This window comes from Solanum lycopersicum, chromosome 1, assembly GCF_036512215.1.
Source record: "Solanum lycopersicum chromosome 1, SLM_r2.1".
Lineage (NCBI taxonomy): Eukaryota > Viridiplantae > Streptophyta > Magnoliopsida > Solanales > Solanaceae > Solanum > Solanum lycopersicum.
The window spans coordinates 80951232-80975474 of NC_090800.1; the positions used below are offsets into that span (position 1 = coordinate 80951232).

Sequence of the window (24243 nt, forward strand, 5' to 3'; positions counted from 1 at the left end):
TAATTTTTTTATAAATTAATTTTTTATATTTGTTTTTTTAAAAAAATTAAATTTATATTAATTCTACTATAAATTATAATTAATCTTCACAAAATTTTAGAATGCAAACATATAAATTTAACAAATAATGCAATGTACATATATATATATATATATATATATATAATAATTGTTTTAGAAAAAAGTTATTTATAAATAAAATAAATAATAAAAAAAATTGATGTAAAATTTGGTGCAGTGGATCGGAGATGCCCTCCGCCACCAAAGAAGCACTATATTTATCCTATATTATAGGACGACAAAGATTACTCTACCTAGATCAAAGAGATGGGTGAAAATTGCTCAGCCCCAACTCGTATGGAGAACAAAAACAGTGTCATCTCCGAAAAATTGTCTGCAGAATCTATTTCTAAGTTCAATAGATTCCTCAAAGGCATGGGGGTCTTCAACCTTAACTTTCCTCCTCAGTATGACACTAAGGATTCTTTCTCTGAACTCAGCCGCAGCCTCCTCAAGGTTCAACATATCCACCGTGGCAAGATTTCATGTATTGTCTCTGTCAAACCTCCTATCATGGTAAACGATTCTTGTTTTGAATACGTTATTTGGTTGAAAAGATCCAGTCTTTCTTGAATTTTGTTTGATACCCATTTTGGAAAATCCCTAATTTTGTCTGAAAATGAAAAGTTAATTCTTTAGAATTGAAAATGTAATTGACCCAAAATGGAACAGATTGATTATTGAGGATTCGTACCTTCCCACTGATCCGGGCTCGTTCTCTTTCGTTTTTTTGTGGATGGTTGGAAGTGGTTAGGGGACAAATATCATTTTGAGGGATATATAAGTGAGATTGAAGGAGGTGGTTCAAGTTGAGATTCTCAAGACTTGAACTTTTAGATGTCAGATGGCATATGCATTTAGGCGTTGGTATTGCTATGGATTTGAGGTATCCCCAATTGTGAAACTTCCACTTAATCTATTCCATCCAATGGACTTTTACACATTTACCTTGGAATTGAAACAACTGATTTTATTCCACTCAATGTGCTGAGACAGAATCCTACGAGTCTCCTTTACTTAGCCCCTGATTTTGACCATGCTACTCTCTCCATTTCATATTACTTGACATCTCTATCTGACCTCCTTCACCATCCATGTGCGTGCTTTCTGCCTCATGCAATGGTGCAATCTTTTTGCGGATACTATCAACTTCCAAGTTGCATTTTATTCAATTGCGTTGAGTGTATACTATTTTCTTTTCGTTCTTTTAGCTGTTACCGGCGAAATAAAGTATTGGAATACATTGGTTTACTTATTTCCTTGCAGAATATCTATGGTTCATTGCACGGAGGAGCAGGTGGAGATGTAGCAGTAAGGGTAGCAACTGCCTGTGCTCGAACTATCGTGGGAAAGGATAAAGAGCTCTTTCTAGGAGAATTAAGCATATCTTATCTCTCTAGTGCTCCTGAAAATGTGAGTCTTTAAGGCATTTGTTTTGTTCTCAGCATTCTCCGTGTTAATGCGTTGCTTGCAGTTTAAGCATCAAGGAAGAGCATGTCAAGATTTGGGTGGTCTTTTTTCTTTTCACCTGCTACAGTGCTGAGCGTGTGTGAATTTTCTTACAGTTTTATAAATACTGCATAGATGTTTATTTGTTTAACAGCAGACGCGACAAACGCATATGGAATTATAAGATGAGAAAGTCATAGAACTAACCTAGACTTGCAAAGTAGGAACACAGCCGTCATGTTGAATTGTCTTGTTTTGACCATGCTACTCTCTCCATTTCATATTACTTGGCCCCTGTTGACCTGACGCACCCCTTAAGAAAGCTTTATATTAAAGATGTTTTTTACTAAACTATCCTTATTAATGATGCTTTGGATCTCTAAATTTAACTACTACTACTACTTTATTTAGTTACTTAATATCAAGGATTGAAAGGGAATTATAAGAAATAACTCTGTTGATTTCATAAATTGGACAAGTAAATCGAAACAACTATTACAAGTATGAGGGCCATGTAATATGAAGCGGATGGAGTATTTGCTTACTGAGGTATAAAAATATATCAACATGATAAGTTAGCTATTTGTCTGCAATATTTATGTGTTGAGGTACAACACCCATCTTGCCTTCTCAGTAATTTATTTCTCTTTTGGATTGGGGGTACTCACAGGCCGAAGTAATAGTTAATGCATCCGTTGTTCGAAGTGGAAGAAACCTGACTGTAGTTGCCCTGGATTTTAGACTAAAGGACTCTGAGAAACTGTGTTACATTTCTCGGGCAACATTCTATCACGTGCCTGTAGCAAGTTTATGAACAAGACCTGGGGTGCAACACATTAAGCTAAAGACATCCTGCTGGTAGGTATATTAGTTCTTCAATATGTATCCAGATAACTTCTGTGGCCTTTTCATTCTGTGCATGTTGCCTCATATTTGAGTTCTTTTGGTTATAGTAACTGTGTTCCAGGAATCTGATAACATGTCCAATTTCTTGTCGTTGACAAGCTTTGGCTATAAAATATTAAAGTACTTTTTGTGGAGCTTTGTCAAATTTCAAGCAAACTACATTCTTCAATCATCTTGGTTCACGATGTATTGATGTGTATCAGTTCCAAAACTTATGTTCCCTTTGCCATTGCTTACATGGTACTAATTGTATTCTGGTGTTCAACTACCCTTTCGACACCTTAAAATCGTGCAATATTCTGTGATTGTCAGAAGTAATGTCATGTCTGTTTAACATTTTGCACTTGCACGTACTTTTGAATAAAAAGTAACTACATCAAAATCTCTTCTGTTGACAAACAGGTTAATACAAGGTATGTCTCAATGTTGGAAGGCTTACAAAGTTTCCAAACTTCATTAGAATCGGGAAAAGTTCAGCTGTCAGTACTGGAGGATGTGTTCTCTATCAGAGGAGCTTAGAAACGTTTTTGTAAATAAACCGTCTTCGTTTCTGCTAAATAGTGATACTATGTTGGCATCATTGTCCAGTTACAAACTCAGTAATGTTAAGAAATGTAAATGGAAAGCAAACCATTAATCTAAGATGAGTAAACAGCATGTACTTGTACCTATATTTTGTGCTAGGGCTGTGCAAATTTCGGGTCACACCCATAAACCAAACTGAAAATAGGTTTATCGAGTTAATGGTTCGGGGACTTGTTTTTTTGGATTTTTAACTGTTAGGTATCCTATGATACTGGATTATTGATTTTTTTTCGGTTTGACCAATAACTCAAAAAGTAAAGTAATTTTTTTTTGGTACAATTTATTGTTTGCATAAATTTGAACTATATATTATGAAAATATTTATTAGAATTGAGATGTTGAATTTTATGAGACGAACATGACTTTCTTCTATCAACATTTATAACCCAATATTGATGCTGATATTTAAGAAATGCAAGATATTATTTCTGAACACCATTATCATCATATGCTTTCCAAAGATAATAGTTCTAACTTTTTTTTTAAACAAAAAAAGCATTTCTATGTTTAGGAAAAAAGGATTAATAAAACCTAACAAACTTATGAAAGAAATGATCAACACAATCTTGTCGATTAATCAGGTAATAACTTGATTATAATGATTTATATGCTACAAACCTGATAAGTCAAATTGATAATGACCACAATTAAGTCACATCTGAGCTGAGCTGTCTTAACTAATTCTGTGGAGCATTTGCAAAATGTAAATGAAATAGGGATTAAAACAGACTATGTACTGCTCCATTGCTGGAGAATACAAGAAGAAGGAGAAGATAATGGTGGAATATAATTCAAAGCGGAAGAGTTCATACACAAAAGACACAATCATCTCGAAAGAAATATCTGAGGAGAACGTTGCTCTGGTTGATATCCTCTTCATGCACGTTCTACAGGACGGTTACAAAATTCCCCAGCAATATAATGATGTTAAGGATTTCTTCTCTCAACTCATTCGCACCTGCCTCAAGATCCACACTATACACCCTGGAAAAATCTCCTGCATTCTATCTGTCAAACCTGAAATATTGGTAATAGATGATGTTTCGGTTAATTAACGTCTACCAAACCCCCCTTTTTGAAAATTCTAGGGCTTACCAGTTTTGTCGAGTAAAGAATTTTGCCTAATTAATTGAAGGGTTGAGTTGCTCCATCTTTTGATGACATGTATGTAAATCACAGGTTCGATTTGTGAACAATCATCTGTGCAGAAATGGTTAGGAGTCCCTTACATGCTTTTGATTGAGCTGATTTTTGGATTTAGGGCATAACCTCTGCTTGTTCTCGGTTCACCGCAATATTGAATACTCGTGTTATATTGTACATGCCCAGCAAAGAGTAAATTTCAATCTTCTTTTTGCAGAAAAACACAACGGCTTTGTTTGATTTGTGCTTTTGTTTTTTTCTTCTGGTTGCCTTCCAAAGTTGTATTTGCCATGTGATGAGTGTGCAACCTCTTTATTGTACTGGATTGTAGAATGCTTATAGTACGTTGCATGGAGGAGCAATTGGAGCTGTCGCAGAGAGGGTGTCAATTGCCTGTGCCAGAACTGTTGTAGGAAAGGATAAGGAACTCTTTCTTGGAGAATTGAGAATGTCATATCATTCTGCTGCTCCATGCAATGTGAGTATTAAAGCTTTCATTTTACCTCCTCAATGTCACTAGATCTAACAACTTGGTAGGAGCTATTGCATATCATAAAAGGAGATTTCATTCTTTTCTCTTTCCCTATATTTATTTACCTTTATATTTGTGTCCTCTCTAGGCAGAGGTGGTCATAGACGGGTCTATCATTCGGAGTGGAAGGAACATAACTGTAGTAGCAGTTGATTTTCGGCTCAAGGACTCAAGGAAATTGGTCTACACCTCGAACGCAACATTCTATCACATGCCTGTCGCAAGTTTATGACTTAAAACTCAAAACACATTAAGTAGATACGTTTGCTGAACACGTTCAGCAGCTCATATAGCATCATTAGATGAATTTGAGACTTAAGAGTACTCTTATCTGTAATCCCCAAAGCAATATTTACATCTAGCATTATCTGAGATTACCTTATTTGTCATCTGTATCATCTATGTAATCAAGTGTTGCTTGATGAAATACACAATGGAATCATGATTTATTGAAATAGAATGAAGTGAAAATCATGTACATCACTCTTGTATTAGTGGTTTGTCCAATGAAACTCCACTTTAACTGGACTGCTGTATCACTACTTGTACTGCATGTCTGCAACAATGACAAGGAGATAGCAGATTTTTTTTTATTTACAATTAATGGCATCCGTTATCCTGGACGGCTTAAATGTAACTTCTGATGAACACAGCCTCAATGAAATAGATGAGATCTAGACAATAAAGGAGCATTAGGAACTCTTTTTGTAAAAGACAATAACTAATGTCTCATTATTCCTCTCAATCCAAAATGTTTATTTCGTCTTGTTTACACCAGATAGTAGTTCACCTGAGGACTAACTAACCGTACAATGAGAAAATGATACAGATTCTGGAGAGATTCTTCATCGAGCCAGTGGCTGGTGAATTACTGTCAAGTAGCCCAGTTCTAATGATTAGAGTGTTATAATATTTGATCGCTTTAGTTTTGTATATTACGGACTTGCTTTTTTGGATTTCTATTCCTAGCCAAGTGGAATATTTAATGACTTGGTGATGGAATATACCCATATGTTTTGACAAAATTAAGTAATAAAAAAAATGTTTATGCTGGAAACCAGTGTGGTCCCGTTCCTGGATGTTCACTTATTTTATATTATATTAACACCTTGTTGATTGGTTATGGCGAATTAGGGGTCAATGGAATGAACAGTATATCAGTCCATATACATATTCAAAATTAAATTTGTTGATTGGATAGCAAATTGCTTAGGTATATAGAGTTGAACCTTTGGTAGATGGGGGAAGAGAGTTCGAAATCGAAGAGTTCATTCACCAAAGACACAATCATCTCCGAAGATTTATCTGAGGAAGCCGCTTTCTTGGCGGATCGTCTCCTCAGCCGCGTGCAACTCCACGGGGACAAGTTTCCGGCCGGATATGAATCTTTCTCTGAACTCACTCGCGGCTGTCTCAAGGTCCACAGCATCCATCCTGGCAAAGTCTCCTGCATTTTATCTGTCAAATCTGCAATCTCGGTAAAATATTTGGGATCTGATTTTCACTTCTGTTCAATCTCTGTTTCTTTTCTTCTAGTTGGATGGGCTTGCCCTCACTCTAATATGACAAAGTGTGCAACCTCAGAATATTTATGGTAGCATGCATGGAGGAGCAGTTGGAGCTGTCGCAGAGACGGTGTCAATTGCCTGTGCTAGAACTGTTGTAGGAAAGGATAAGAAGCTCTTTCTTGGAGAATTGAGAATGTCGTATCTTTCTACTGCTAAAAGCAATGTGAGTATTAAAGTTTTCATATAAGCTCCCTTTACCTCAATAGAACTACAACTTATTGTATAGTAACAATTTGGTAAAGACCAAATGCACATCATAAAAGGGTCTCTTTCCTATTTATTTGCTTTTGTATTTGTGTCCCACTCTAGGCAGAGGTGATCGTAGATGGGTCTATTATTAAGAGTGGAAGGAGCACAACTGTAGTTGCAACTGATTTTCAGCTCAAGGACTCGAAGAAATTGGTCTACTCCTCGAGTGCAACATTCTATCACATGCCCATCGCAAGTTTATGAACTCAACTCAACACATTTGCTAAACCTGTTCAGCAGATCCAGCTCATGTACAATTGCAGATCATTGATATAATCTCGAGTGTCGTATCTGCCATCACCATATCAATATCTCGTATTATCTGAAATTCCCTTATTTGTCTTCTGTTTCGTCTTTGTAACTGAAGTGTTGCTTGATGAAGTACACAATTGAACCATGATATATTGAAAGAGAAAATCATGCAAATCAATCTTGTATTAGCTGTGTGTCCAATGAAACTCCACTTTAACTACAATGCTGTATTACTACTTAATACTGCAACAATGACAAGGAGATGACACTGATCTTTTGATTTTAAAAAAAGGCGATGCAACTAATGGCATCAGTCGTACTGGACAACTAAGTGTCTCTTCTGATGACACATCCTCAATGAAATAGAGCAGATCTAGATAAACAAAGGAGCATAAGGCACACGTTCTGTTAAAGACAAAAATTTCTAATGTCTCATTACTCCTCTCTCGCCAAAATGTTTGTGTCTTGTTAACACCAGAGAGTTCACCTGAGACGAAAAAATAATTATGGTATTAAAGCTATTGCTTATTGTACGATGAGAAAATGATACTACCAGAACCAAGAGTAAGGCATTCTTTAGCATCAAGCTAGTGTCAGAATATTTGATTGCTTTAGTTTGGTAATTTACAGTAAATCATATATTATATGTTCCCACTGCACGAACTATTTGTATAGGAATTATACTACATGGATTGTTATACAGTAAATAATAGAATGATGCATTGATTCCCCAGTAACTCTACCCATCAAATTCAAGCAAATGGAAAGAAATCACCAAATAAGTTTTTGCTTTAAACTGGATTTGAACCTAAATTCTAATGGTCTTCATTCCGGTTTCATTGACAGCTACTCCTCACTCTGGATACTCTTGATTCTAAAGTATTCACATTGATCTACACTAAGTGAGATTATCTCCGAAATAAGGAAATATACCACACTAGGATTTTAGGCTCCCATAGTTGATATACTAACTAGAACTGCACAAATAATAAATGAATGTTTCCAGAATCTTATAGACTGTATTGGTCATATTGACACTGTTATGACAAACAGCATTCCGTTAGAAAAGTGTTCTCATTTGTCTTGTAGCCGTACTAGTTCCTCACCTAACTATCAGTTTGAGATGCCAAGAATATATAGATTAGTTTTGGGATTTGACATTTTCTATCACCATAAAAACTCAAACTAAATACAGATTGGAAGACCACACAGTCATATGCCATAATATTTAATATAGTGACATACTTAGAATATAGGAGAAACTGTCACTGAATCATGCCTCATGGGAAGATAGCATCAACAAATTCCTCAGCATTGAATGGTTGGAGGTCATCTACACCTTCCCCAACACCTACAAATTTTACAGGAATACCAAGCTCATCAACCACACTGACCTGCAATGCGAGAAGTTTGAGATCATTTAACTAGTTGCAATTTCTCAGTTTTTAAGAGAGACAAATTTAACCACAACAAAATCATAAAAGAAAAATGAGCTAAATTTGGAGAATTCAAAGTATACCACACAGCCACCTCGAGCAGAACCATCAAGTTTAGTCAATATTAACCCAGTGATTCCAACAACCTAGAGAAGAAGGCAATTTCATGAAGAACCTTGAACTAATTAATGCAACATATAGAGGTTCAGAATAACAAGCTGACAAGGGTCATTACCTCATTAAACTCTCTTGCTTGAGGAAGCATATTTAAACCAGTCGTTCCATCCAGTACTAGCAAGATTTCCTGCAAAAGTTCAATATGTTATTCTTACATTATGACAAGGGTTTTCCATTCAGCAACAAGAGAAGTTTAGGTCAGTCTAAAAAGAATTTAAGCACGGTAAATAGAATGGGCGGGAAATTGGATTTTAGATGACAAAGAGGAGCCAATAACTAAGAAAGGTAAAAGGATAAAACAACCATGGTTATGCATACAAAAGATTCCAATAACTTTAATAGGGTTTCACTATTGTACCCATTCATGTTTACACTTGAAAAGATATCAAAAAATACAATCTAACTTGATCTTCAATATTGAGTTCTTTTGTCGTTTAAAACACCTCGTATTCCTATCTTTCCAAATGCATCACCAAATAGCTGTATAGTATTATTCCATGCTCTCTTCAGATGCTCTGAAATCCCATGAAGAATCAAATTTATCTAAAATCCTGCTATTTTATTTTTCCTTGAAAAGGGTCTTGTATGTTTTGAATCCATAACATTGGTACTTCATAATGTGGGAATAGATCTTGCACTAAAACTCAAATTGGTACTTCATTACATACTATAGGTTATGTTAAGAAGTACTTTTGTGTACATTATAGGGACTCCATTGTATGCTTAAACATCACAAGTTCTCCAAAAGATGGGACAAGCCGCGATGGATGTTTAACAGTAAAATAAAGAAAAAAGCTAAAGAGTTCAAGTTTAACATACATTAGGTGCACCATTAACAATTTTACTGACAACTTTTTTGCATGCCACCAATTCCTCCATCAAGCTATAGTTGGTGTGCAAACCTGGTAAAATTATCAATTTTGGTTACTCAGAGATACTCTATAAGTGTGAATAAGAAAGTTGTTTTCATATTCACAAAGCTTACGGCCAGATGTGTCGCATAAAACAATATCGAAACCCTCTTCCTTTCCTCTTTTAACAGCCTGTGAAATAACTACTCAGGAAGAACTTCAAGATCACTTGATTAGGAAGAAGTAAAGTTTCCACTGACATTTTTATTTGGGTTAGTGTCTAGCGCTACCTGACGATGCCTTAGCTTTCTCTTTTTCAGCAACAACAATCTCACAACCAGTCCTTTCAGCCCAGATTTCTAACTGATCACTAGCAGCTGCTCTAAATGTATCACCAGCTGCTAATAGTATCTGCAGAAAGACCACAGAATGGAAGTGTGAGAAGCAGGAGTTATCCTGTCATGAGTAGAGAAGAATGTATCACCAGCTGCTAATAGCATCTAATTCTAATTAAGTGGCAGAGAAGAATGTTTGAGTGAGTTTTTCATAATGTAACAAATACTATATCCTGAGAACCAATTTCCTTTGTGATTAAATATCATAGGATTGTAAAAGAATGAGAGATTTACACAACAAGAATGTTATGCGGAATTCGAGATAATACGCGAAAAACAAGACAACAGATTTACGTGGTTCACCAATAAATTGGCTACGTCCACGGGGAAGAGGGGGAGCAGTTTTATTATGGAGAGACAAGAACAGAATAGGGTTTGCCATAGCGTCTATATATAGTGCTAAGCTATGCCCTAACAGGCTTGGGCCCAAAATACAGAATTGACAGATAATTAAGGGCCCAATACAACAAGACCCCCGTTCTTTCTGCTGTAACGGGTCCGATTCAAGGCATTCAACAAAGAATACATAAAACTTACTGGTGACCGTAAGGAAAACTATCAGCACTTGTCCTCAAAGCGAAGGGAAGGATCATGAAATGTTTCAAGTTGTTAAGGTTTAATAATGGAAAGCATATCCCAAGATATATTTACTGTTATGACTTATGAGTATGAAGATTTTCACAAGGTTGGAAGGCAGCCATAGGAATATCTTCCTTCGTTTCAGTTTAATCAAGATATTTCTTGACAGATCAACCTAATGATTGTGTCAGTTCCTCAAACCAACTCAAGAACATAAAAGCTTTCAACACCACCAATTTCGATAGCATGTTTCCATATTAGCAGATGAGGAGTCAGTGCCTGGAGTCCTAGAGTTTAAGCTTCAGCATATCTAACAAGTCTAACCTTGCCCCAAAAATTTCTTTAAAATGCAATGCCATACTTTAATCAAAACAAATATTGGTAATTATCATTTCAAACATAACCTAATGCACACTGGAGAAATTTGACTGGAAATATTTGTTAATACACAGTGATATTTTAGTGATACAGAAAAGTGGCTTGCACTAATAGTTCTGCAGCATAGCTGCCAGCTACAAGATAACAGTTCGCCTCACCTTTGCCCCTTCTCTCTTCAACCTATTTGCCAACTTTCCTGCATTAGTAGAAAAAGAGTTACCGTCATGAGTTACTGCCATTTTTAAATTGTTGAATATGTGATGAACATCCCAGAATTTTTTGCTCCTCTTACTACTCATTATTACAAATCAAATGTTCTCAAGAGGATTAAGAAAAAAAGGCAAAAGTACTACTCAAATTTGCAATAAAAATGGATTTTAGAGAAATTTCACTGTTGCCACAAACATATAACAGCTTTTCTTTCTTGCACATTGACTCATTTACCAACCAACAATATGAAGGTTTACCATGAAACAAAAATTAGTTCCCTTACCAAGAGATGTTGTCTTCCCACCTCCATTGACACCCACAATCATGATTACAGCTGGTTTCCTAGTACATAAAAGCAAGCACCAAATTTTAGTTCACTCCACTAAAAGACAAGTTTAAGATAAATGTAAAATTTAAATTAGTAAAGCAGTTGAAACCTGAAGCCCAGACTGAGTTCTGTTTTAGGTGCTTTACTAGTCAATAGATCCAAGATACTCTTCTTTAGAACACTCTTCATATCATATCATTGCATTTCACAAAATCAACACATCCATACGCAAGAAAAACAGAAAATTAACAAACAAGCAATAAAATAAATGTGTAAAACTACTATGCGTAGAGCATGAGCCGTCATTAGTTTTCCCCGTGAACAAATTGAATGAAATAGTTTTATTTCTAAAACAGCATATTGCATAGACCAGTGTGTTACTGAAAAAAATTGAATATCTCAGCATGCTTACTTTTATCTCACTTCCTGATTTGATTTTCCCTGCATATATATCCTCCCGCAAGCTCTCCACAATCTTTATGGTAATCTTCGGCCCAAAATCAGCGACCAACAGAACCTGAAACCACAGTTGAAGATTGTCTCAATCCTCAACACTTGCATGTGCCAGAAAATAATAATTCAATTAGCTAAAGTAACTGCACGATCAGTATTTGGACATAAATATACTAGGTAATGCAAGACACCAAATAGTGATACTAATCTCGGCATAAGGATCAGGATCATTCATTTGAGACAGTTTCTATATCGAAGAAGAAACTTTCCCTTTCCCTGGAAGTTCATATGTAAAGATGTAAAACTTCCCATTCAACTCTAAATAACGTGTAGCTTTATAATATATTAATTCCACTTTCCACAGCAATTATAGCACGACAAAGGGAAGCACTACGCCATGCTGAGAGACGGTCCAAATTATTATTTAAACCCTGTTTCAAATAATTAAGACTGTGACATAATTTTGCAGCAAATAGTGGGCAAAGGTGAAAATCATCAGGAATGTACATCGAAAAATCATAAAATACCTAAGGAACCACACGAAAAATTGCTCAGATTAGCAAAAATAGCAACGGAAACTCAAAGAGAGTAGTCCTCTCATCTCAATTTATGCAAAATCATTTGCACTTACTCATTTTATGCGACTTCCACAAACACAATATTATGAAATTATTCAAAATTTTAAGTACCCCTAGCATGTAACTTTTCAATCATTACTTCGACATTTTCTTCTCCTATAAACTAAAACAACATCTCAGACCGTAATTTTCAATTTCAGTTTTAGCAAGAATCGAAAGGGTATTTGGAACTAAACCTCTTCAAGTTCATCAAGAACACGATCAGTATCAGAAAGGTTCCAGTAAAGGAGGAGTTCATCAATAACAGCTAAATTGTCTCGAGTTTTTGAGAATCCTGAGAACAGTTTCTCCACATCACTCTTGGCTTTCTCTTTCAGCAAACGACCAAGCTTCGTGAAGAACCCCGTTTGACCCGCCGAGCATCTAAACCGGGACTGATCGAACCGGGTTTTGGATGTGAAGTGGAGGAGAGTTGAACCGGAGTTAGAATGTGGGAATACCGTTTTGGAAGGAAGACGTGGGAGACGAGAAGATAACGTTGAAGCCATTTCGTTCAGCTCAGAAGCAGCAATGGAGAAGATAATGCAGCTTCACACGACGCCGTTTTATTGCTCTTTAACATTCTTTTTTTTCTCTCTTTTAGTTTTCAAAAAGAATTTTTACACCTAATAATTTCGAAATACTTAGCATGTTTATTTTTTTATATTAGAAAGTTTATAATTGTATAAAAAAAAGTTAAGAATTATTTTAATTATAATTAGGAAATTTATATAAATCAACTAGTTTAGTATTACTTATTTAGATACACTCTAACTTGCAATTATACGAATCTTGTTAAATTTTGATAGATGCAAATTATTTTACTATATGTATCTTAGCGATAAATAAATTGTGATTGCTTTTATTGATACAGTTTCATTTTTTTTTTGTAGTTTTGTCTCGGGCCTAGCCATTGTGTAACTTCTTTATAAATCAGTGTGTTCAAGATTTTGTCTTTCACCATCAAACACCAATTCATTGGATAAAATTTAGGTGCAATTTAATTAGATACATTTTAATCAAGTGGATTTACATGTATATGAGATACATAACAAATCAGCTTGTCCTCCCTCTCCTCTCTCTTATCTCACTTGTCCCTCTCTTATGTAGATACATGTATATAGTGTGATTCACGTGAAATCGGAATGTATAGTAAATCCTCTAGCTTCTCACTCTATTTTAGTGTATGTAGTAGCAAAAGTACACATATCTAACTCTTAATTAATTATAATGTACACAATATTTTAAAAGTATAAATATGAAAGTAGAGTATGTTACTTAATTTTTCTTTATAATATAATCATATCATATTTATAATAATTTTGATAACTGTGGTGCTCTTCTTCAAATCTCTTAATTCAAAGTTTTTTTAAAGAATAAGATTAAAAAAATTGAGAATATATACGTATTTCCACATTATACTATTTAGTCTCATATATTATAATTTCCACATTACAGTCCAATAACTTATCTACAGAAGATAATTCGAAGAGATAAGACATTCTACTTCAACAAATTAGAATATTTCAATTTTATAACTCATTACATATATTCTCTTTCTTGTTCCATGCTACTGGGGAAATTTTTTTCTTATATAGTTTGTAAGTTTTTTATATCAAAATTTTAAATTAATTGTGCGATTGATAATTAATTTTGGATCAAATTTTAAAATTTAACCCAAAAAAAAATTATAGTTTCAGTTATAAAATTTCAAATTTATTTCCAAGTAGAAATGTATGTCCAAATAAAATTTAAAGTTATCAAAATTACAATTCAAAAATTCAAGTTTTTAAAATTTAAACTTCAAAATCTACTACAAATCAAAGTTCAATACACATGAATCGTTTCAAACCTTGATTATAGCTTGTTAAAAACATGCTCATTTGCTAGATTTCAGAATAGTGCGTTTATGAAAAATTAGTAATAGAAATTTGACCATTCAACAATTTTTTTGTCTGGGAGCGATTTTGCTCTTTTAATTAAAAAAATAAAATAAAATAAAATTAATCTCTCCTTTTATAATTTTTGACAATTTTTTTTACCTTTTTGACTCCGGACACTTTTCTATTATTAACCTTTTAAGGCAGGGAGGTTACTCCTACAGCTGGGAATGCCTCCTATCAAGCATGATTTTAAGGAAACAAAACAGGTTGACTGACTTGCTAGCTAAACAAGGTTAGCTGCTGGCAGATTATAACAGCTTAAATTCTATGTGAATTTCCTATTATACGCTTCTGGTACACTCTCGATATGTCATATGACATAGCAAATATTCTCAAACGCCTAGGAGTATGAAACTATTAATGAAAAGCCGAGAGAAATGTTAAGAAAGTTTTTAAACTTGACGAAAATTTTGGGGTATATTTTACTCATGTTGAGAGACCGTGGATGTATTTAAGTTCAAATAAATAAGTGTTTTCTTAAAAATGTCAATAGTTTAAAAGATGAAACTAATAATTCACGTCAACTTGAGAAATATTCCGAATACTTCTCTTTTGAAAAATGAATAATGCACATAAGGAATGAACTATTTTTATTAGGCAAAAAAAACAAAAACTATTATATAATTCACTAAAATCCTCCTCCTATTGTGGCAGAACAATTTAGTGTTAGTAGTAATGCGATATGTGCTATTGTAATGTTGCATATAAATATAATATATTGATCTTTCGTTTTAACTAAAAGACACTCCTTTATAATGAAGTTGCGTAAAATAAATAAAGAATAAAATAACATAAATTAGATTGGAATAAAAATAGTATAAAACAAAATGAATATAATATATGATAACGTAATAATATGATGTATTATGATTTCGAAAGCAATATGACATGATCAAATTGACTAGTATTTTGCATAAATTCTAAACCATTTAGGAGTCCTTTGATCAATTTTGATGTTTTTTCCAAACAACCCTGCAAGTCTTTTTTTAATTAAACAAGATAACTCTATACTATTAATTGAAAGTACATTTATATATAAAATATATGTGGGTAATAGGACCAGACCACACGACTTAATTATTTATATGTATTATTTGAATGATTTAACAATGTAAAAATATTTACAATGACAACATACTATTAAATTAATTCTAATGATGATGACAAATGTAACCGTGGAGAAAAAGCTGATGTACTTAATTATGAATTTTCCACCTACTCTACCTAATTATGGTAAGCAGTTTTAGAGAAATTTCTCAAACTTTATTATTGAGGACTCCATGAAATACATAATTTGTATCATGATTCACATTACACCTCCAGAAAAAAAAAAATATTCCAAGGACATAATTAAAACTACACTTTCTACTATTTTTTGTGTTCCTAATTATTATTTTATTTTTAAATTGAGATATATATTAAGAAAATAATTATTAATATGGTGAGTTTATCTTTTTATTTTATTAATTATGAAGTAGGTGAATTCAAAATTTGAAAATAATAAATAAAAAATCAAAATTAAACCAGTAAAAAAGGACATAGCGAATATGAAATAGAGGCAGTAGTGATCAGAGATAATAACAATTGTTACCCGTCTCATTTTAATTATCTTTCATATTTATAGAAAACAAATAGGTACAAAATATAATTTATTTAGCTATATTCTTTTTACTAACTAGATATTTGCTAAAAATTGAGCAATATTTAAAAAGTATTTTTCAATATTATATTGTAAATGTTAGAAATATTTATCTATATTATTTTAAAAATAAATTTATTCTAGAGCTATAAACAAGATTAAAAATGTAGTAGTTAATTTAGTCCAACTCTGTGAGTGAAAAAACTATTGCTCTGTTTAATTTATATGACTTATTTTTTTAATTTATCAAAAATAAATTATTTTTATATTTAATAATAATTTTAATTTTAAAATATATATTTTATTCCTAAAAGAAAATGATTTCCAAAACATATTTTATATGTCATTTATTTTAAATCATAAATTTTGATATTGCCTTCTTTTTTATTAAAAAAAAAAAGCTTATGAATTGAAATAAAGCAAATAGGTAGTTATCAGTTATCACACTTACTTTGCAACGGCCAAAATGTTCCACCTGGATTTTGATAAAATGTGATAAGTGCACACCTGCAACATCCACTATTATTATTATTTTATGGAGGTAAATTTTTTTAAAATTTTAAGTAATTTATCCGCTTTATAATTAATAAAAATAAAATAATAATTTTATCAAGTTAATTATTATTTTTTAATAAGTGTATTAATTTAAAAGTGATCGACAATTATGACATATTCCTCTATAAAATCTATACATATCCAGTTTAACAAAATAATCAATAAATAACATAATATTTTTATGAAATCATTTTTAAATATAAAAATATTTTACCGTTTTGAAATTAAAAAACGACTAATTGATTATGATAGTATTAGGAATAGAATAAATTATTTTTCATTTTCAAAGTGAATGAATATCTATATTTAATAAAAATTAATGTATTTGGACCGAATGAACATGTATATTCTTTTTCCATTCAAAAATTATAGAAGATTTATTCTTGTATCTATTAAAGTCAGTTTTACCACGTCAAACGCGTACGTCAAAATTGAACCGAGTAACAGACTGGACAAATAGAAGCAACATCTCTCTTTCTCTATCCTTTCTTTTCTCCTTCCTTTAAACACATCTATAAATACACACACACTACTATTCTTTTGCATACACATACTATAATAATTACAATGAAGCCATTATCATCTTCTTCGCGTTTGTTAGAAATAACGGTAATGTCGGGCGAGAATCTTCTAGATAACAGAAATCGACCGGTGAAGAAGAACGCCTTCGTAAATATCAAAACAGAATCTTATTCATGCAACCTCCAAACAACTAAACTGGATAAAGAAGGTGGAGGTTTTCCAAAGTGGAACGAGAAATTGATCGTTGATTTGCCAATGCATGCGCGGCATCTAACGGTGGAGGTTCAATGTAAAAATTCCTCCGGGATCAAAACCGTTGGGATCGCAAAAGTTCCGACGTCGGATTTTATTGGAGGAATTTTGCCCGAAGATTATTTGCATTTTTTGAGTTATAGGCTTAGGAATGAAAAGGGGGAGAAGAATGGGATAATTAATTTTTCTGTTAGGGTTAAAAATGCGGCGGCGCCGTCTCAAAGTGCGGCCGGCTGCGCTGCGGCTTATACGAAGGCCGCACCGGTGGATATGGGAAGTAGTTATAACGGTTCTTGTGGGATTGTTACGGGTTTGCCCGTTTATCCGGGGAATTTTCTAGGTAATTCAATGGCGAAGAGATTTTAAATTTTTGTTCTTTTATTTATTTTATCAAATTGAATTTGTATAGACATGTTTAGGATGAATTTGATAACTGCTTTACTCGACAGAAAGTTATGTCGTGTTTATTAATTAATAGTCTATCAATTCAAAATCATAAAATATCATTGATCATGTCATATCTACCTTTTAATATCCATAATTAAATGTTTGGTGTTTGGGTATCTAAATTTTGAATACTAATTTAATCGAATCTGATAATACAAATAGTAAAAACAGTCTGGAGGCGGGGTTGGTAAAACCCTTGGACAAGAAAAAACTTTTAGTATTGACTTTTGAGATGTGCGTAGGATTCATTTTTCTCTTCAAATCTACTATTTCTGCTTGATAACAATAGTTTTCTTCTCGTGTCTATGAGTCATGTGTAACTTGTTTATTTAACAGTATTTTTTTGACTGATGATGAATTATACTATGCTGAAATGTCTGTTAATATATGAACTTGCTTGAAAGTAAAAATGCTAGCGAATTGTGTGTTATGGAAAAAGATTTGTATTAAGTAACTGTGAATAATCCGTATTAAATAATTTCTGATTTATCTGAAAAGTTGGTTCTCTATCAATCAAAAATAAATAAATTACAAACTAAAATTTATGTTCGAAAAGAAAAAATTTCAATTTTCGTAGTAATAAATAAACGTTTTCTGATTCACTTCTCAAAATATATATGTGACATTTTCTTTCGAATCTAATTTGCTTTGCTATACGTATATTATGTTATTTTAAACAGAATTGTATCTTTTTAATGGTTAAGTGATAGCACAAGTTGGGTGACACTAGTGTAAGCTGCCCTAATAGGTGAAAGGAGAAAATCTGTGCGCTTATCACTCACTACCTTCAAGATTATGAGATTTCATACATGTCACTGAGATTAAATAGGACATCTACACGTGATATACAAGAAAGTTATACAAACATGTAAGCCCACAAAAATACACACTACAACATGACGAGAGAAGCGAATGCTAGGATGGGTGAATATGGTATGAACACCCATAAGTACAACAAGATCTTCGTTTTGATGGCAGGCATTTACAGTCTTATGCTTCTTCACTGCTGCTCTGGTTGCCATTTTTAAGTATATTGAACTTGCAAAGAGGACAAGTTGCGTTCATGTACAACCACTTGTCTATGCAGACAGAGTGAAAATGGTGACGACAAGGGAGCTCACGCAGCTCAATTCCATCTTCATAGGGACAAAGGCAGATGCAACATTCCTGCAACAGACAAGAATGAATGAAATTAACTCCTATAAGAGGATTGGGAAGTTAATCCCAGGGTTTATGGAAAAATCTAATTCAAAGCAAGAAATTTATCGAACGCACGGCATCTTCCAATGGAAGAACATGCTCAATGGGTGTATCAGTGTCACATTCAGTCATTACTCCTCCAAATGATTCTTGAATCTCGCCATTTTGTTTTTCAAATTTACCAAGTCTTCGAAACTTGTATTTAGTCAATCTCTCAACGTCTTCCTTGGTTGCTCCTTCCTATATCAAGAAAAAAGCAATTTTGAGATAGATATTCAGACAGTTGATGTAAAAGGAGAAGCTTTAGGATGCAAGAGACACAATCAATAGCATAAGATAGAAAATAAAGGCAGTTACTTTCTCTGTACAGTTGACTAGCCATGCGATATTTGAAATTAGATCATTCAAATGTACATACATCAATCCTAAAGTAGGAACACTGTTCATTTACTTCCAGTTCATTTCGGTGATAGTAGTGAATAATGTAGACAAAAAATATTTCTTTTCATGAAACTCAGCACAAAGTGGGACTTGAACAAAAGATAAGGACCTACAATATCAAATTCAAATTTCCAACAGTGTAGAGTACATATACCTTTGCTTTGCATTTTGAAAAGAAAAGAAAAATTGGAAGTAATCCAGACTTAGACAGATGCAGTATCACACCATAGCTTACAATTATCAGGCACATCATATCAATCAAGTCCACATAATTCAGTTCTACATTGTTACCTCTGTTCCATTGAAAGCTGTCTTATTCTAGAAGTAGTGATGTAAACTCCAGCTTTGCAAACTAAGCAGGATGGACATAAGGAGGATGATAGGTGAAACAGACCAACATCTGAAATTTACTGTATCAAATCTTCTATTGAAGTTTCCCTTAAAGTGAATCTCATGTTAGAGCTACATACAAGACGTGAGCATTCCAACCTTTGACCCCGAAACCAGACAATTTGTGAATCCTCACCCACCTCAACTACATACAATGGTCTCTTAGTTCAAATGCGAGCCTTTATCCCATGACTATTTACTTTAATCCCTCACACCAAACGAACCGTCAGTTAATAAGATTGCATTTAAAGAGCAACATCACAAGACCTTCTCGATCATGCATAACATCTCATATTAGCAATTTAGCATTAGTAAGATGATAATCTATCTACTTTCATTTACAAATAATATGCTACTTCCATTTCATTCTATAATGACTATATGTTATCAAGCACAAAGTTTAAGGTATAGATTTTACTAATACATTATAGTAGAGATAGTGGAATAAAAGTATCAATGTAATGGTTCAAAGTAACTTTGATAGAGAAACCATCACATCCAAGTTTAAAAGTTGAACGCCCCCAAGGCCTAGCTCGAGTGGCAAAGGTGGAGGATTTGTGGCTTAGGTCACAGGCTCAAGCCCCACACCATGCAAAGCGAAGTCTGGTATTTAAGTGGAGAGGGGTAGAGGGGCGGGCCCATTATCCACCGAGTTTAGAAGGTTGTGATTGGACCGAAGAGCCGGTCACAGGCGGATTTCTCGGTCATCAAAAATAAAAAAAGTTTAAAAGCTGAACAATGTTAATGAATTTGATTTCTTGAAAGTTGTATAGAAATAGACTGGTGTCAAATACTTGTGAAAAATGGAATGGTGTAAAATATTTTAAATGTCGAAAAATGGAAAATGTCACCTAGATAGAAATAGAGGGAACAATTTATACCTATATCCTCTGGATAAGGAACCAACTGCTTGCCATTTTCCACCCGAATGACAAACTAAACTGTATGTTCCCGATACAAGGACATTGTAGACATTTATTAGCTCCTGCCTCCTGCTATCTTAGTTTAGGTTGTATACATGTATAGGAGCTAACAACTTTTTGTACTTACTGCACCTTCTTGATGCATGTCAATGAATGATTTCATTGAAAAAAAAAATAAGAGGTCTCTATGGTCTAGTACAAAAGCAAACTACAGAGTTGAGATGAAGATAGCATATAAAATAGAGCATCTACGCTAACCATGAGTTCAAAAAAGAGGTGTTAATTAGAAGCATAATAGAATACAAAGGGATGACACAAAAGCATAAGATATCCAGAACATACTTGCACAATCTATTTCTAGCACTCTCAGACTGTCTTTTAGCTGATAATCTCAAGAAAGTAATTTCTTATGTACTAAGTGATACAAAATGTTTAAAAAAAAAAAGATTTACATAACTACCTGGTCTGCCACTGCATATAAAATAGCGATGATACATGGTAAACAGCAACAAACAGCAATTCCAATGAGACATGCCACGGCAACACATATAACAACAAAGAATACATCAAATGCTAGAAATGTGAGACACAGCCTGCAAAGAACCCAAATAAACATCATATCGAAGTAAATCACAACAAATACAGAGATCAGAGACTTGCTTGGAACAAACCAGTAAAGTTGAGGTGCATCACGGGCCAAACTGTCGCCACCAGCAGATATCCAATAGAAACCAATTATCCACCAAATGAAAGAAAACATGGTATTTGCAGATTCCAGATGCTTAGCTACACTGAAATAATATGTTAAGAATCACTAATAGATTATGAGGCACAACTATATGATTTCCAGTCCTCTGGAAACAATGAGCTACTGGCAGGAAATACAGGAAATAACTACCAATGAGGTATTGTGACACTCTTTGACAACAAACTCTTTTTTCTCTTTATTTTAATCTTTTTCCTTGAAAACTACGGACAAGCTTTCATTATCCACCACAGGCATCAATTTCAATAACCTCAAGCCTCATAGTCACATCTTAAGAAACAGGGGCAGAGCTAGTAAGGGTCCAGCGAGTTCATCCTTCGGCAGATAATTACACATGGTGAAAATTATTTTCTAATGTACATTTACATATATATAGTAGATATTGAACCCTCTTCAACTTCTTCATAATTTGAACCCTTAATGAAAATTTTGACTCCGCAGTGTTGAGAAGTCAAGAGTATCTTTCTCCAACCTGACAGACCAGTTCCTATGTCTTTCAAATGCACTAGGAATATCGATTTCCAATACTAATTCGTTTCCAGCAACCTAAGCAACTTATACCTGGACCAGATACTATACATACTGCTCCGTATTCAACTCAAAATGCCTATCCTAACCTAACAAACAAACCCTTCTCCATTAAATCAATGAAATGATAAAAACAACAGCATTAACAACTACTGTGCTAACTATGAACAACAGCAAGATTTACTCGTGCCACCGGAAAAAAAATCTCAGCAAATCACATGCCTCCAAAGAGAAATTATACCTAATTTCATCCTCATTCTGACGCCCCTCAGACTGATAATCACCAGTTTCACCGCTGTCACTTCCGGAACTCGAACTGTTCCAACCTCCAGCAGCGTTTCTCTGCTCGGAATTCAAAATTGGAGATGAATCGCTAAGCTGAATTCGGCGTCTATACTCAACGCAAACACAAACCATGTGAAGCAAACACTGTAAAGCATATCCAACAATCCAAAGCCTCAAAGGCATAGAAGGTAACTCATCATGGCTCAGAATCAACACAGAAACTGAGACAATCACAAAAGCTAAGTTCCAGATAAGATCCAATATCACTATAGGTTTGGAATATGCCCAATCGCTTTGTCGTTCCTCTATGTGCTCAGCTGCAGCTTCCCTCACGCGCCTTGACGGCTCCCGCATCAGTCGGTGGTTACTTGCTCGCCGGAGAAATCGAGCCGCTCCTCTTAGGGTCGGGGCCCGGCGCGCCAACCGTCGGCTCCTAAAAACCTGATCGGTAAGCAACGGAGTCGTATCTACACCATTAGAACTATCGTCATTACCGGCTCTCGCCGTCGACATCGTCACCAGAATATAAAATTGACCGAGAAAGGATCGACGGTGAACTATTGTAATTTAGAAAATTTTGAGAAAGAAGAAATTCAAAGTTCTGGATGAAAGTACTAAAATTATACTGTTTATTTATATATATATATGTCGGATTTTTACCTGGTATCTATCGAGTATAGTTATAGAAATGAAATGTACTCTCTAGACCTACAATGTTACTTCCCATCTGTCGACCTGTCATTTGCGAAAATAATAATAATAATTAAAAACACTTACCCGCCACGTTTTTTTTTCTTTTTATTTGTCATTTGATTTCTTCGACTTTTGGAACTCTACGATATTCTATTCACTAGTTGACTACTACTTCCCAAATCAAGCAAAATTATAATATGTACGTCTTACTTGATAGTAAATAATTTCTTACTATTTAATATTATATAATTAAAAAATTATATTAATTCTTGTTTTAGTGTATCACTAAATATAACATGGAATTTGATTGACATAATTAATTTAGAAGATAAATGAAAACTTGACTTAAGTGAATTTTATTGTTCTTTTAATAGAAAGTCGATAAAATTTTAAGAAAATTGAAAGGTGAATTTATATGAAGTATGAAGGAAAGGGACCGTTATCTTTATTTTTTTTTTGCACGAAATTTATAATAGAATTTTAAAAGAAAATTAATGTTATTTCTTATTAATTTTTTATTTTTTCGCAATAGATGAAAAACTCCGTCGATTTATAAAATTATAATTAAAAAGTATAAATAAAAGCGACACAAAAATTTCATGAGATAGCATGTGTAGTGTTTAAGTGATACATAGAATTGTCCAAAGACGTGAAAAATAGAGAAGTAAACATTGGATGAAAAATTATTAATCACCTTTAATTTTAAGGAGATTAGTAGGTGTTATTTACAAATATAAAATTTTGAACCATGAAAGTCAAGACAAGAAAAAGGTGCTCAGCCCTCCACGTTTTTAGGAATTCCAATCCGATGTTAGAACGGCCTCAGTACGATTTTAAAAAATTTGATTTCGTAGCTTTGCGGGAAACTACGGTTAAAGAGATATTATATTGACTAGTCCGACATTATAGCACATATTTTTAAATTTTAAATATTAAAAGAGTCCTCTCTAAAAACACTCATCAAAACAGACAATTTACTTTTTATAAAGAAAGAACTCTCATTTTATTACATTATAGTCTCCGTTGACTCCAATCATCCAAACCAATATTACACCATTTTGAGAACAACCGTTGATCTTAGCTGTCCAAGTAACATGATTTTTTCTACGAGACATAATTTAGAAAATACACTCAGCCTCCAAGACACGCTTAGGCTTCGCATACATATCAATAAGACCAGTCACTACAAAAACTTTGTTCATATAAAAAAAACAAGTCTTCAGAGCATACCCATTTATCTGTTCATGTGAGGAGGAAGATATATATATTCTGATAAAGGTTAATAAAAAAATTGTAGTTTGTTCATAAATAGGTGAATTATTTTTAAGATTTGTGTAATATTGGTTTGGGTTAATTTGAAATTAACAGAGACTATATAGTTAAAAGATGGTAGGTTTCCAATTCATATCCTTTTTTAGAGGTATGGATTGGAGATGTGGAAGATACATTGGTCGAAGCTTCTTTCAAGGAGTTTTCATTTTTTCAAGAACT

General features: G+C 33.6%; 6 protein-coding genes across 8 annotated transcripts; 4 read left to right on the plus strand and 2 right to left on the minus strand.

The window, feature by feature from the left end:
* Positions 1–173: 173 nt before the first annotated feature.
* LOC101257302 (uncharacterized) lies at positions 174–3086 on the plus strand. Of its 2 annotated transcripts, XM_004229781.5 has the most exons (4): positions 174–576; positions 1327–1473; positions 2180–2367; positions 2818–3086. In XM_004229781.5, the coding sequence occupies exons 1-3, from the start codon at positions 328–330 to the stop codon at positions 2321–2323; spliced, it is 540 nt and encodes a 179-aa protein (XP_004229829.1). In that variant the 5' UTR covers positions 174–327; the 3' UTR covers positions 2324–2367; positions 2818–3086. The 2 variants fall into 2 exon arrangements, with proteins under 2 accessions (XP_004229829.1, XP_069143560.1); XM_069287459.1 differs by lacking the exon at positions 2180–2367 and having other exon boundaries at positions 221–576.
* A 183-nt stretch (positions 3087–3269) lies between these two features.
* On the plus strand, positions 3270–5158 carry LOC101256725 (uncharacterized). Its single transcript, XM_004231120.5, has 3 exons — positions 3270–4028; positions 4475–4621; positions 4764–5158. Exons 1-3 carry the CDS (start codon positions 3732–3734, stop codon positions 4905–4907), a joined length of 588 nt encoding a protein of 195 aa, XP_004231168.1. The 5' UTR covers positions 3270–3731; the 3' UTR covers positions 4908–5158.
* A 526-nt stretch (positions 5159–5684) lies between these two features.
* LOC101257897 (uncharacterized) lies at positions 5685–6932 on the plus strand. Its single transcript, XM_004229783.5, has 3 exons — positions 5685–6153; positions 6260–6406; positions 6553–6932. Exons 1-3 carry the CDS (start codon positions 5914–5916, stop codon positions 6694–6696), a joined length of 531 nt encoding a protein of 176 aa, XP_004229831.1. The 5' UTR covers positions 5685–5913; the 3' UTR covers positions 6697–6932.
* On the minus strand, positions 6910–12800 carry LOC101257600 (cell division protein FtsY homolog, chloroplastic). Of its 2 annotated transcripts, XM_004229782.4 has the most exons (12): positions 12366–12800; positions 11511–11615; positions 11208–11281; positions 11054–11112; positions 10719–10756; positions 9499–9619; positions 9343–9411; positions 9177–9259; positions 8416–8484; positions 8264–8326; positions 7990–8138; positions 6910–7231 (listed from the first exon to the last, which is right to left on the minus strand). In XM_004229782.4, exons 1-11 carry the CDS (start codon positions 12675–12677, stop codon positions 8025–8027), a joined length of 1107 nt encoding a protein of 368 aa, XP_004229830.1. In that variant the 5' UTR covers positions 12678–12800; the 3' UTR covers positions 6910–7231; positions 7990–8024. The 2 variants fall into 2 exon arrangements, with proteins under 2 accessions (XP_004229830.1, XP_069143553.1); XM_069287452.1 differs by lacking the exon at positions 9343–9411 and having other exon boundaries at positions 12366–12769.
* A 4117-nt stretch (positions 12801–16917) lies between these two features.
* LOC101257026 (BON1-associated protein 2) lies at positions 16918–17445 on the plus strand. Its single transcript, XM_004231121.5, has one exon. The coding sequence runs from the start codon at positions 16918–16920 to the stop codon at positions 17443–17445; it is 528 nt and encodes a 175-aa protein (XP_004231169.3).
* An 847-nt stretch (positions 17446–18292) lies between these two features.
* LOC101258191 (E3 ubiquitin-protein ligase At1g12760) lies at positions 18293–22796 on the minus strand. The gene is made up of 5 exons (XM_004229784.4): positions 22016–22796; positions 21152–21271; positions 20941–21073; positions 18802–18966; positions 18293–18693 (listed from the first exon to the last, which is right to left on the minus strand). Exons 1-5 carry the CDS (start codon positions 22570–22572, stop codon positions 18517–18519), a joined length of 1152 nt encoding a protein of 383 aa, XP_004229832.1. The 5' UTR covers positions 22573–22796; the 3' UTR covers positions 18293–18516.
* Between the last annotated feature and the right edge of the window lie 1447 nt (positions 22797–24243).

Coding starts and splice junctions, on each gene's coding strand:
- LOC101257302 (XM_004229781.5), top strand. CDS start 328: ATGGGTGAAAATTGCTCAGCCCCAACTCGTATGGAGAACAAAAACAGT. Junction 577..1,326: donor CTGTCAAACCTCCTATCATG/GTAAACGATTCT, acceptor ATTTCCTTGCAG/AATATCTATGGTTCATTGCA. Junction 1,474..2,179: donor TCTCTAGTGCTCCTGAAAAT/GTGAGTCTTTAA, acceptor GGGTACTCACAG/GCCGAAGTAATAGTTAATGC.
- LOC101256725 (XM_004231120.5), top strand. CDS start 3,732: ATGTACTGCTCCATTGCTGGAGAATACAAGAAGAAGGAGAAGATAATG. Junction 4,029..4,474: donor CTGTCAAACCTGAAATATTG/GTAATAGATGAT, acceptor ACTGGATTGTAG/AATGCTTATAGTACGTTGCA. Junction 4,622..4,763: donor ATTCTGCTGCTCCATGCAAT/GTGAGTATTAAA, acceptor TGTCCTCTCTAG/GCAGAGGTGGTCATAGACGG.
- LOC101257897 (XM_004229783.5), top strand. CDS start 5,914: ATGGGGGAAGAGAGTTCGAAATCGAAGAGTTCATTCACCAAAGACACA. Junction 6,154..6,259: donor CTGTCAAATCTGCAATCTCG/GTAAAATATTTG, acceptor GTGCAACCTCAG/AATATTTATGGTAGCATGCA. Junction 6,407..6,552: donor TTTCTACTGCTAAAAGCAAT/GTGAGTATTAAA, acceptor GTCCCACTCTAG/GCAGAGGTGATCGTAGATGG.
- LOC101257600 (XM_004229782.4), bottom strand. CDS start 12,677: ATGGCTTCAACGTTATCTTCTCGTCTCCCACGTCTTCCTTCCAAAACG. Junction 11,616..12,365: donor TTCTTGATGAACTTGAAGAG/GTTTAGTTCCAA, acceptor CTGTGGTTTCAG/GTTCTGTTGGTCGCTGATTT. Junction 9,260..9,342: donor TTTATGCGACACATCTGGCC/GTAAGCTTTGTG, acceptor TAATTTTACCAG/GTTTGCACACCAACTATAGC.
- LOC101257026 (XM_004231121.5), top strand. CDS start 16,918: ATGTCGGGCGAGAATCTTCTAGATAACAGAAATCGACCGGTGAAGAAG.
- LOC101258191 (XM_004229784.4), bottom strand. CDS start 22,572: ATGTCGACGGCGAGAGCCGGTAATGACGATAGTTCTAATGGTGTAGAT. Junction 18,967..20,940: donor TATATGCAGTGGCAGACCAG/GTAGTTATGTAA, acceptor TTCTTGATATAG/GAAGGAGCAACCAAGGAAGA. Junction 18,694..18,801: donor TTCTTCCATTGGAAGATGCC/GTGCGTTCGATA, acceptor TGTCTGTTGCAG/GAATGTTGCATCTGCCTTTG.